Raw genomic sequence first — 13096 nt, forward strand, 5'->3', positions numbered from 1 at the left:
TGTTAAAGTATAAAACTATCTGTGCGAAGAGAAGTTTTATCATCTTAGAGTTGAATTAGAGTTTTAGATCTAGGGATGGGATTATAAAGTAAACAATTAAACGAATTAATATTTAGTACGCGATTCATTACGGTATTGTCTAATGAAAGAATGTTCGTCAGGAAATCTGTAATCACAGATATAAGGAACTAATTAATGTAAAAAATGCTTTTGAAACACAAAATTGAAGGTTAATTTTATTATATAATGAAATCAATGGATCTTCTTTTGTCTTTTCATGTGTCAAAGTAAAAAACTATCTGCGCAAAGTGTATTTCTTAAAATTAGATCTAGGTCTAAATCCTTTCTATCTTTTCTCATGTCAACATTGTAGACATGGCCTAGATCCATAAAATACTATAGCTGTAATAGAGTCGGACAACTTTATTTTTTTTTGAGGGTCTTACATTTGTTTTAGGGCTACAATACATTCACTAAGGTCTAAGTTGGTACCCAAGGAACATTCCTGCCTAGTTTTATCAAGATTGGTCAAGCGGTTTTGATGTCTATAAGTAACATACATACATACATACCCCTCACATTCTACTTTATAATATAGATATATATATATATATATATATATATATATATATATATATATATATATATATATATATATATATATATATATATATGAGAATTTTTAAAAGGCAGCATTTCTCAACCTTTGGCGAAAAACAAAACAACTGAGGCAGTGCTATGAGTTTCCCAAGTGGGGTTCGGGGCGAAGCCCCGACGACAAAAGCGTTTTCTTTCTTTTTTCACTGCAGAAAAGTATTCTCCTGACATTTACAGCTCATCAATAGAGTTCGGGGCGAAGCCCGACGACAAAAGCGTTTTCTTGCATTCTTCAATGCAGTAACTCTTTTCCCTGACATCTACAACTCATTATTAATCAATGGAGTTCGGGGCGAAGCCCCGACGCCAAAAGTGTTTTCTTGCATTCTTCATTGCAGTAACGCATTCTCCTGACATCTACAACTCATTATTAATCAATGGAGTTCGGGGCGAAGCCCGACGACAAAAGCGTTTTCTTTCTTTTTTCACTGCAGAAAAGTATTCTCCTGACATTTACAGCTCATTATTCATCAATGGAGTTCGGGGCGAAGCCCGACCCCAAAAGCGTTTTCTTGCATTCTTCACTGTAGAAACGCATTCTCCTGACATCTACAACTAATTACTTGTTAATGGAGTTCGGGGCGAAGCCCTGCCGCCAAAAGCGTTTTCTTGCATTCTTCACTGTAGAAACGCATTCTCCTGACATCTACAGCTAATTATTCATCAATGGAGTTCGGGGCGAAGCCCTGCCGCCAAAAGCATTTTCTTGCATACTTCACAGAAGAAACGTATTCTCCTGACCTAAAACTCATTATTCATACTATTAAAAAAGGACCTTTTGAATAATGTTGTACTTGAAAAATATTCTAACATGAATTTATAGGCCCTTAATACATTGCAAATAAAACTGATTTGTTCCTTGAAAAGATAAGATACCCCACATATTTAGATTTTGGCTTTGAGGATCTCCGCCGAAAAAAAAATATTCGATAAATAATATTCAATAAAATCAAAGTATAAATTGTGAGTTATAGTCCCAAATTTATTTAACTAGAAAAATATCAGATTGAGTAAAGGTTAGAAAAAGGCGACTATGGATACGACATTTGGGTTTAGAACTCATCTCAATCGTGACTCTTATACTGAAAAATTTCGTTTGAATTCTAACTTTTCGAATGCAAAGTCTTTCTTAAAATAATTATGATAAATTCATGTGAAATTACATAAACTCTGTCTGGAAATGGAAGGGGCGGTAGAGTGAAAATATTAATCCTCGCTTCTTTAATAATATCTGCTAAAGATTGCATTTGGCATTAAAGAATAGGGGTGGGGCGACTCGATATAAGATTTTAATTTATAGTATATATAAATTATATTAGTGACAGATGTTTTTATTTTGTAATTTCTTAACTGTAATACAAAAAGAAAAAGTATTGGTTTGTCCGATGGGGGAATGGCGATTGCATGTATCCCCCCTCCCACCTGGTACAACCCTTTTTCATTTAAATTTACTAATGATAAAATTTGAGATTAGAGTGTGGTACGACATAATATACAATGGGTTCACATATCAATACGTAGTTTATATTATATAGATATTCAACTAATTTTGTTCACAAACTATGATTCTCCATAAAAATAGGACCACCCCCCCACTCAAAGGGCTAGAGTGGGGAGGCCAGTACATGCAATCGCCCTCCCCCCCAATCTCACCGAAAGGGCCAAGATACCAGAAGGCGAATGACATAATATAAATCTATATATTAATTCAACTAATTTTGTTCACAAACTATGATTTCCCCATTAAAGTAGATCCGCTTCCCCCCCTCAAAAGGTTTAGGTGGGAAGGGCAGTAGAGATAAATCGGCAAACAGGGAACGACATAATACAAAGATCGGTTAAAATATCAATAACAAGTTTTAATGACATAGATATTTAATTGATTCTGTTAGCAAGCTGTGATTTCTACAAAGAAATTGGACCGCCCCCCCCACTCGAAAGTTTATGGGGCGGGGGGGCGGGATTGATACCATCGCCCCCTCCCGACCCCACCAAATTGGCCAACATACTAGAGGGGGGGGCGAAATAATCTAAAAATAGGTTGAAATATAAATAATTAGTATATATTATTAACATCAGTAATGAATTCGTATACAAATTGTGTGAATTCTATACTAAAATTCGTCCGTCCCCCCCTTCGGGGGGGAGGGGGGGTCGGCCGAGTGGGGGGGGGCGATCGCCCCTACCGCCCCCCCCCCGGATCCGCCAGTGAACCCCTGGGAACCCTGTGCCAATGTTGATTTCAGTGGCGGTTCTATAGAATGCCTGAACAAGGACCTACGACGTCGCAACCTGTTTAGACGAATGTCCCGTTTCCAGCTAAACCTCACCCCCCCCTTTTTTTTTTTGGCTGCGCTCTTGGAATTCTGTGACTTAGTTTTGCTATTGTTTTTTTTTATGGATCTGGGAGGGGGAGGGGAGTTAGCTTTAACACCCCCAGGCTCTTCTTTTGCTGCAGGCTTGGAATTTGGTGGTTGTAGTAGGGCCTATTATTTAGGCCTAATATTATTTATTTGACGGAGGAGGTTATATTATAACTTCAACCCCTCCCCTCCTTTTGATAAACCTAGGCTAGCTTGGCCGGTGGAATTCGGTGACTGAAGTTTTGCGCCTGGTTGTGCGGTATGCGCACTATAGACTGTTGTTCGGGAGTCCCGGGTACATTCTCTGCCTTCTGCCATCCCCCGTCGTCCTGCTTGTTGTTTGGACTAGAAAGTAGCCCAGTATAAATTTTCTTCAACTTGAAGGAACACCCGACACATGTAGAATATGACAATAGTTTTTTTTTTTTTTTTTTTTGCTTAGCCACATTAATGGAATTTGTTGGCTTAATCTTTTTTTTTTATTGGATGGAGGTTTGAGCCTCAAAACCACCTGGCTACGCACATGGAATTTCGTGAACCTATATTGGCTACATCCAAGGACTTAGAAGATAATTTTGCTTTAGTAGCCGTGAGGGAGGTATAATAAATTTCTACACGCCCCCCCCCCCCCCCCGCTACTCCCGTGCATTACCTTATGTAGTATCTGATGAATTTGAAAGATGAAATATTTTATACTAATGCTAGATTAGATATGGATTTAAACTATTACTTAACTTAATTTTTTTTTATAATAGATCAAGAATTAGATTTAATGTTTTATTCGAAAATAATTAGAATAGACTCAGCTTACCATCGCGACACGTCGCCATGTTGTTTTGTTAATGGCCGACAACCTTATAGAAATCAATTGAAGACCTTGTTTTCCTGTTTAATTTACTGATAACCGCAATTCTGGAAGAAATAAAAGCAATTACAATGCACGGCCGGGGAGGATTTCCCATAAAAAATGTTGTATTTGGAGTTTTTATTGTATTATTAATTTATATGACTTATTTATACAATGGTTCTCAAAACCGTTTGCGTGAAGCTGAAATGACAGGGGCACGTTACAAAAGGGAAGCAGATGACAGAGTCACTGAGATTCAAGGTAATTAAATTTAAATCTATTAATCTAGATGTAGCCTAAAAAATATCTAAACTAAATCAATCTATTGTATGCACTTTTTAAATTAATAAATTTATATCTAAGACATTATTTTCTTTTTAGTTTAGTTTTACTTTAATTATAGACTAATCTAGAGTAGATCTAAATAATTTGTGTAAGATCCACCTAAATCTAAAAAAAAGTAGATCTAGATCTAGTAAAATTTGGGCTAAAACAAAAGGTTTTCTAGACTGACTCCAGTGTCACAAGTTAGGTAAAGGGTACATAGATCTATCTAGATTTTGTAGATCTATCTAAATCTAAAGATGATTGATTATTTCGTGATCATCCATGATCATGATGATCCAACCAATTCTAGGATTCCCTACAATTTACAATCTACAACCCCTCACTGCATTTTTAGGCACCCTGGACTTGGACCCTGCCATACAACCAACACCAGTCAGGATGAAAGAAAGAAGCTTCTTTCAACTCTTTATTCTTGTTCCAGAATATTCTAGACTCTAATTCCCTTCTCCTTGCCTTGTTGTTTTGGGTGGAAGGAAGCTCATGAATAGTTCTAGACCTCTTACTCTAGAGATTACTAGATCTAGATCTTATTCTAGAATAATAGTCATTATGATTTTGTTGGTATTTAGATGAGAATTTCAATCTGAAAAAAATAAATTGTTTTGAATTTAATAAACCTGCTAGATAAGAGAACTCGAAAAAATATTAATTTACAATCCAGTAGAAGCAGAGGTGGAACTGATACACTTAAACTACCTCTAGAACAATATTTTTAGGTAGAAAAATTTACTTTTAAGAAGTATTATTTGGGACTGCAAAAGTGCTACACTGAAGACAATATCCAGCTGTTTTAACTGGCTATTTTTCTGAGTGCACTTTTTTTAGTTGATGTTGCAATCACTTGTACACATTCCACATAAATAACATTGACAATGTTTTCTTTCAAAGAGGAGGCCACATTCTTTAAAATGAAAAAAAATGAAGTTTTTCTATTTTCTTCAGCATGTGTTTTACCTGGGATATTTTTTATCTTAAGAAGTGTTCAGTCAAATCAGAAATTATTCTTTGTTTTTAATGATTGTAAGATTAATGGCTATGTCTTTTATTTAAATTATGTTTGTCTGTTTAATTATTACCACTTGACAAGCTTTTGAATAGCAGTGTACAGAAGCGTGTAATTATTAATTTTTGTGCATTTTCAAATAATGCTTTGAAACGTATTGTAATGAGTCCTTCGATTCTATCAAATTTGTGATCTATTATCAATATGTTTACCATATACACACATCAAATATCAAATTCAATCATATTTGTGCTAATGCAAAAGTGGATCAAAATGGCTATGGGAAAAAATTTTACGATGTCTGGTTATCGCACTGCCCAATATTAAAATGAATTCATTAGGTCTAAGATTTAATAAGTAAAAATGTAACTTTGTACAGCAAATTAATTTGCGCATTCAAATAAAAAATAATTTTTAGCTTTTTATATACATTGTAATGGTTTAACCTAGGAAAAAAATCAATGAACTCCTCAGCCATTGAGTGATAAAAATAGATTTTAGACTTGTAATTTTTTTCAATCATATTATATTATACATATATATTATATATATTTAATTTAAAATCTGAGTCAACTTGTTATAGTGACAGGCTAATTTTTCAAGTTGTCAAAGTGAGCAAACACTACTAAAACTTTTCAAATAAAGAATTGAAAGTATTATATGGCTTAGTGCACCACATGACACTACCAACTTAAAAGAACATGACAGCTCAGGGCTTCAAAATAATTTGACACTTTTAATGTCCAATAAATCATAGTGACTGTACAATTGGCAACATGTAACACTGATTGAACAAATGCTTCACCGTTGACAACTGTTCAGCCATATCACTCTTGTACTGCTGTATCAAACTCTTCTGGCCTTTCAGCCTCATCCTGGACTTGCACTGGGTTCAATTGTTCTGACTTCACTCTCTGGGCTCGCTGTACTGGACTTGATAGTTGGTCTTGACTCTACTCCAAACTTAACCATCAAAATGCATTGTACAGAACAACACTACACTGAACTGAACCATCGTAATGCTCTGCACTGAACCACACTGAACTGTCTTGACTGTAACACCTTTGCTCTTTTATATAGGGTCCCCGAAGGCCTTCTAGAAACAGATGGAACATCACTTGTCTCTTCTGGGTGACCACATGACTATATCCCATGTGACTGTCCTGAGTACTGTTCAAATCACAGATCTTGCCCAAAACTTTGCTGTGTCATCACTGGTCGCCATTGACCATTGCCACTTGTCATGATTACCCACTGATCTAGCGCAGGCCTGTGAAATTTGTGTCAGCTGACTGACTACATTGTTACCCCACCATGAGTTCCAGTGAATAAGACTTATCTTCGAATTTCTACCATGGAGACATTTTCTATTTTCACCTGCTTATAAATGGTATTTTGTTTTCTTTTATACTTTATGGAAAAAGAAGATTTAAATTGCATCCTAGCTCCAACCTCCTGTTGGATCGCAGAAAAATAAGGATTATCAAGATAGTTTTCCGAAAGGTATTAGACACAACCAGGATGCCACTCAATCGCTTTCTCTTTTCTACACTCCATATCTCCCTTGTTGACTTGTAACTGATGTGACACAAATCCAAGATTAGGTGTAGGAGAAATAATGCGTTCAAACATTTTACTAGACAGACAGACATAGTGAATAGTGAGTTTTTGGTCATCATGTTAAAAAAATGGTTAAATTAGTTAAAAAAAAATTTTTAATTTACTAATCTGATTGCTACATTCACACTTTATGCATTGTTGTCTTGATTCCTGTGAGTCTTCTTCACTACCATCTGAGTTAAACAAGTAGTACTAGAAGAATGTTGATTACATTTACAAAAATATTTTTCTGATTAATTATGAAGCTAGACCTAATGATAGCCCTAGCATCTCTATAAAATTATAGTTATTTATTAAATTATTATCCTTCTTAAACAGGAACAACACAAAAAACTTTATTTTATGGGGATAGTTGAAAATTGTTGGTGTATATAAAATATCATTTTGAAAAAGTTGATTTTTAATATAAGTATGTACATAACTTTATAATAAATTTTTCATACAAAATACCTTTTTAGTGCAAGCAGATTATAGGAAAACATAATAAAATATTTGTTGTTTTACACTATTAATATACAGTTTTCATTTCTTTCCTTAAATTTTTTTTTTCAAATATTATTTTTTAAAATTATAACCCAAACATTCCTTAATGTGTAAGAGTTTTAAAAAAATTAGATTACTGTAATTTAAATCTTAGTTGTATCCTTTATTATATTTTGTCTTTCTTTTTCTTCTTTAGACCTTGTGAAAGCCAAAGATAAAGCCCAAGAAAACTGGCAGAATGAAAAGGTATACTATTAAACTATTTCTGACACATTGCAGCTTTATCTATTGCGTTTATTAACAGCTGCTGTAGTTGGCCATAATAATCTTGACAATCATTAGACTCAGTTTCACACAGCTAGACTTGAAATCAATAATGCAGCAGTCATTTTCTGTGCCTCTCATACAGCAAACATCTTAGATTTATCTTATTGATCTGCTCAGTTTGAAAGAAAATTTAAATTGCGTAGAAGATAGAATGTATTAGAAATGCTTCTTTTGATATTCTGAGGTACTGGTACATTAAAGCCTGTGAGCCTTCAATGTTAATATATTTTAAAATACAATAGTTTAGTGGTCTTGGATAAAGTCATTGAATACATTTTTTGGGGGCACAAAAACTAGTCTTCAGCACAGTAACTTATGTTACCTTGTAAGACTATATTTTGATGTAGTCAGATTCTAATAAAAATGTTTGGTTATCCTTACCTTTTGGCATTTAAACCAGTAACATTTTAAAAAGTTTTTTTTTTTTTTTTTAAAAGACAATCTGTCATTTGTGAAGCTGATGACTATCTATAGGAACAATTTCTTTCTTCTAAAAAAGGAAATCACCCCCCCCCCCCCCCCCACCTCCAAAAAAATCCTGGTTACATCCATTTATTAATCTACTCACAGTATATAAAATTCTAGTTTGGTGATATAGTTTCTAGGCTTGGAAACAGTTACAAAAGTAGTCTAGACTAGAATGCTGGATCTAGTTAGAGATATGGTACATTGAAGATTCTTGTTTGGTGCTAAGGTTCAGCCTTGAAATATAAAAAGAAAGTATTCTAGTCAAGAATACAGGATCTAGTTAAGATAGGGAATAGAAAATTTTGTTGTTATTGTTTTTTTATACAGTATTGATTTTTTAATATTGAAAAATTTTAATCCATATCTTTATTGTCACAAATTAATTCTAGCAGTCTAGATAATGATTTCTACATGAGATGGTGTGCAAAATGTTTCTGAACATCTATTTGTTTATTTTATTTAACTTTTTGTTTAAAATATTGAGAATTTCCTCTACCATGTGTGCAAGACATAGATCTCCAGACCAAATTTAATTTTACGATGATCAATGAGAGTATTTTATCTTCAAACCTGAGTTTTTCCAAATGCCTAGTAATTTTTCTCCCAAATTCATAGTGTCAAATTTCTTGGAAAATCATTAGAGCAGTTTTTTTATGTTAATGTCCACCCGCCCAGGCAGGTTTTAGGTTTCACCCATGAAGAGTGTGCAAGCTAATAAGAGAAATTGTAAATTAAATTTTTAGAACACTTTTATATTAACTTCCTGTATACGTTTATTATTATGTTTGCCAGTGTCGTTTAGATTTTTTTCTCTTTTTCTACTACTTCTACTAATTCAATTGTCATCAAATTTTGGGTACAAGCAAACTCTAAAGAAAAAGACATAAAAAATACTTTATTAAAAAGACAATACCTCCTTTATATAGCTTATAGAGAGATTTTTTTTAGCTCTTAAAATTATTACTGAATGAATGTTAGAAAAAAGAACATTTTGATATTATTTTTACATTAACCTTTAATTGTTTAATTTTACTCTAGCCGTCCTGCAATTGTTGTTGCTTAATTCTCTACACAAGGCTTAATGATAGCTAGAGTAAAGTACAATAATTAAATGTTAAAGTAAAGATTATATCCAAAATTGTATGTTAATGTAAAGGTTATATCAAACAATAATGTTTATTGTGTATATTAATCAATTAGGTCCTCTGTTTTTTTTTGGCCAATGCTTAACAATGCTGTCATGTTGCCAGCACAATAACTAATTGCCTTTACTTTCCCCAACTAATGTCAGGTACCAATTAGAGTTGGATGGACTGAGAGAGTCCTAAAAATCCCAAATTTCAACATCCCAGTCATCACCCTAATTCGAACCCGGGATCCTTCTGTTTGGAAGCCAATCATCTTACCACTCAGCCAACACATCTGTATATATCAATTATAAAGAAAACTTTTTAATGGACATGTACATTGTTTTAATCACCATTTTCACAAATGATTTTTCTTCTACAAAAATACAGTGACTTGGGTCCGAATTTCTCTTTAACTCCTTCTAACACCCAACTCTTTATAAAAAAAATATTATTTTATATTTTTATATAAGCCTTGCTTTTAGTTATACAATTTTTTGATACTATTTATTATTTGTTGTTTTAATCCTATAAATCTTGTGTTGTTTTTCCTCACTAGTTTGAACTAAACAACAGAATAAAGTCCATTAACCAGCAGCACAGTTTGTTACAGGTAAGACATTGATTAGAAAAAAAAACAGTTCAATAAAGCTATACATTTATTGCCAGTTCCCAAATATTTTACCTTGATGTAAAAGGAATTACATTTGTTTTTTTTTAAATATTTTCCTCTTCTAAACAGCAATTTACATAGCATGTATTTTGATTTATTGACTTATAAAGATATTTTCTGCATTTTGTGTGAATTAAATTTTTTTGTCTTATTTGTGCAACCAAGCAAGAGGTCTCTGAAAAAGTATAAAAACATTATTGTTACTTTTGATGATTTGCTTTTGCTTAGCAATGAGCCAAGAAGTGTAGTTGGTTGGGACATTTGGCATGAGCCAAGGCTGTTTCAAAAACACTTCTGCATGGCACAATGTCAGCTGTTAGAAAGTAAGTAAAAAAAAGAGAAAAAAAAATATTAAAGGGTGACATCAAGGTGTTGAAATGCCTATTATATGCAGGGTAGAATTAAAGAGAACTGACTCAGATGACAAAGTTGCAAGAGTCATATTGCTGCCCAGAAATATGCAAATTTAATACATTATGGGATCAGTTTTGAAAGACTAATTTTTTTTGTGTGGAAAAGTAAAAAAAACAACAACTGGCAATAGTTTTTAAATTATAAATATATTTAAGTGCATAGCTTATTATGTACGTTTTAACTAACAGAATTTACATTTTAAAATTTCATAAATATAAGTCGCTGTTAAAAAAAACCACAAGAGGCAAAAAAAAAAAAGCTCTATTATAGTCTAAAGCAGTGTTTGCAATTTTTTAAAACTGGAAATAAAACTTGTTTCCATTTAGGGAAGAAAAGTTTTTAAAAATATATAGTTAGATAGATATGTATAGACATTTTTTAATGTTTATATTATTTTGTTTTAGAAAATGTAAGTGTTGCAACAAGTTGTTATTAGTTGTTTTTCTATTTTATCCATTTAGGGTCAGTACAAGGAAATAGAGGCTGACTTATTGAAACTTAAAGATGACATGACCAAAATGAGCCAAGCCCACCAGGATGTTCTAAGTCAACATTCCCAAGAATATCAGCTACTGAAACAAACTAAGGATAATGAGATCAGCCAGCTGAAAGGTGAGTAATCATTTCGCTGTTCATATGTTATTGAACAGAGAAAAAAAGGCTTAAGTTTCCCATATGAGTTCCTCTCAGACTTCATACAACTTTTCCCCATACACTAATTACCACGTAAATAGACCTTTTTTTTTTCATGACATAACGCCTGCTGCTTGTACATCATATTCAATTTTACTCTCACAGAAATTAAGTTTTTTGAACGATTCTTCTTATTTGATTGCAAATTCATGGGTGGAACATGGATGGACAAGAATTTTGAAAACAGCTCTAACGATTTTCCTAGAAATTTGAGTTTACTTACATCTATTGGTAAAAAATTACTACCTGATTGGCCACACCAGTGAATACTCTGGTTTTACCATTGTAATTTTTCAAAATATAATTATTTGAAAATTAAATTTAGTCTATTTTACCTTTCATTGGTAATTCTCACATGGATTCAGTAAAGAGATAAATAAATATGAAGATTTTGCACATCATCTTATGAAGAAGTTAGCTGGAATGCTAGAATTAATTTGTGACAATCCATAGACTTATAATATTGTTAAAAACCTGGTGGTGGCACAGATGGGGGTAGTGGTGTGAGTGTAGTCAGCCGATGCAAATCGCCCCAGGCCAGCGCTAGACGAGCGGTCAACCGTGACGAGTTACAACGGTCAGCCGAGTCGAGTGTCAACAGGACGGTTCGGGAAGGATCGCCGTCGTGAACAGAGCTCAGAGGCATCACGAGGGATGTAGTCATATGATGAAGCTAGAAACGTCGAGCGATGTTTCGTCCGGTTCTAGAAGGCCAGTATAAAGAGCGGAGGTGTCCAGTCAAGACGGTTCACGAGAGAAGGTTCACGACAGGGCTCAGAACACGGTCGACTACAGCACAGTTCAACGGTGTGGTTCTGTATGGATCATTACGACGGTTCAGTGCGGAGTACTGTCAAGTACAGTTGAGACGACTGGCGTCTTGATCTTGGCCTGCAATCGAGTCCGACACAACGAGCCTAGAGTGTGAAGTCAGTCCTGAACTGTTGAACCCAGTGCAAGTCCGGAACGAGACGGAGAGGCCAGTGCAAGAGTTGATACGGCGGTACAGTGTTATCGGAAAGATATTTGTACAGTGTACGTGTTGCCAATTTTACAGTATTGGCTGTTATTTATTCAACTATTAAAGTGTTATGTTACTCTGGAGCCCTGAGTTGTCAAGTTCTTTACGTTGGTGGTGTATGGTGCAGTTTGCAGAGAGCCTGGATAGTGAGATTCGTAACAATATTTACACAATTTATCAGTGCACTACTATAACTGATTAGGCACTGTATTCTTTCTAGTCTAGACTATTGTCTTTTAATGGATCTGAGTTGATTTAGACATGAACATAGCCGTGATTATTGCTCTTTCAAAAAGTCACCAACTTCATAAAGGACAACACTTAAACAAAGTTTATATCAACTCACTCTGTCTGTCTGGTAAAATGTTTGTATACATTATTTCTCCGAAACCCAATCTCATATCAAGCTGAAATTTTGCACTATTTATTCTTATATCTGACAATACAAGAATCCATTTAAAAAATTAACAAATTAGTTAATTAACTAATGGTAATTCATTATTTTGTTTGTTAACCTTTACAAGGGAAAGAAATTTAATTGACTGAAGTGATAGTATAAGCTGAATTAGTCCACTTTATAGGTCTCTTCTCTAAATTGAAACAAACAACATATAAGTATACAATCTTCTCTAGACATAAGTACCTCACTAGCAGAGTGGTTAGCACATGAGCCTGAAAAGGCTTAAACCATGAGTTCGAATTCAGGTCATTCCACCTCCTTTTTTTTTTCAAATGCCTTTAAAAACCAATTATGTTAAAATGTATACAATTTCTTCCTTCCCCTCTCCTCCCCCCCCCCCCCCAACTGGTCCAGATAAATGATAGGATCACAGTGTATTGAAAAAGCTAAAAACATGAAATAGCACTAAACAACAACAATTGGTAAAAATATTTTTAATCAAGAGATTTATTGTTATTGGTCTAGATCACTGTTACAAATTTAATCACATCTTGTACACTGGTTCCCCTCACAACATATGCACCTGATACCTCATAAAATACACCTTTTGTCTATCATACACACCTGACCCCAACCATTTAATACCAGTTCC

General features: G+C 33.9%; 1 protein-coding gene across 6 annotated transcripts in view; it reads left to right on the top strand.

Annotated features, from left to right (window-relative positions):
* Positions 1 to 3822: 3822 nt before the first annotated feature.
* Positions 3823 to 13096, top strand: part of LOC106065921 (protein hook homolog) — a 31173-nt gene continuing 21899 nt past the window's right edge. For 4 of the 6 annotated variants that reach the window (XM_056008580.1, XM_056008585.1, XM_056008582.1 and 1 more), the window contains exons 1-4: positions 3824 to 4128; positions 7518 to 7567; positions 9803 to 9856; positions 10792 to 10942. In XM_056008580.1, coding sequence (XP_055864555.1) covers positions 3957 to 4128; positions 7518 to 7567; positions 9803 to 9856; positions 10792 to 10942 — 427 coding nt within the window. In that variant the 5' untranslated portion in view covers positions 3824 to 3956. Of the gene's footprint in view, positions 4129 to 7517; positions 7568 to 9802; positions 9857 to 10791; positions 10943 to 13096 lie in introns of all 6 variants that reach the window. The other 2 variants (XM_056008579.1, XM_056008583.1) reach the window with 1 other exon arrangement.

Source organism: Biomphalaria glabrata, chromosome 13, assembly GCF_947242115.1.
Source record: "Biomphalaria glabrata chromosome 13, xgBioGlab47.1, whole genome shotgun sequence".
In the NCBI taxonomy this organism is placed as follows: Eukaryota; Metazoa; Mollusca; class Gastropoda; family Planorbidae; genus Biomphalaria; species Biomphalaria glabrata.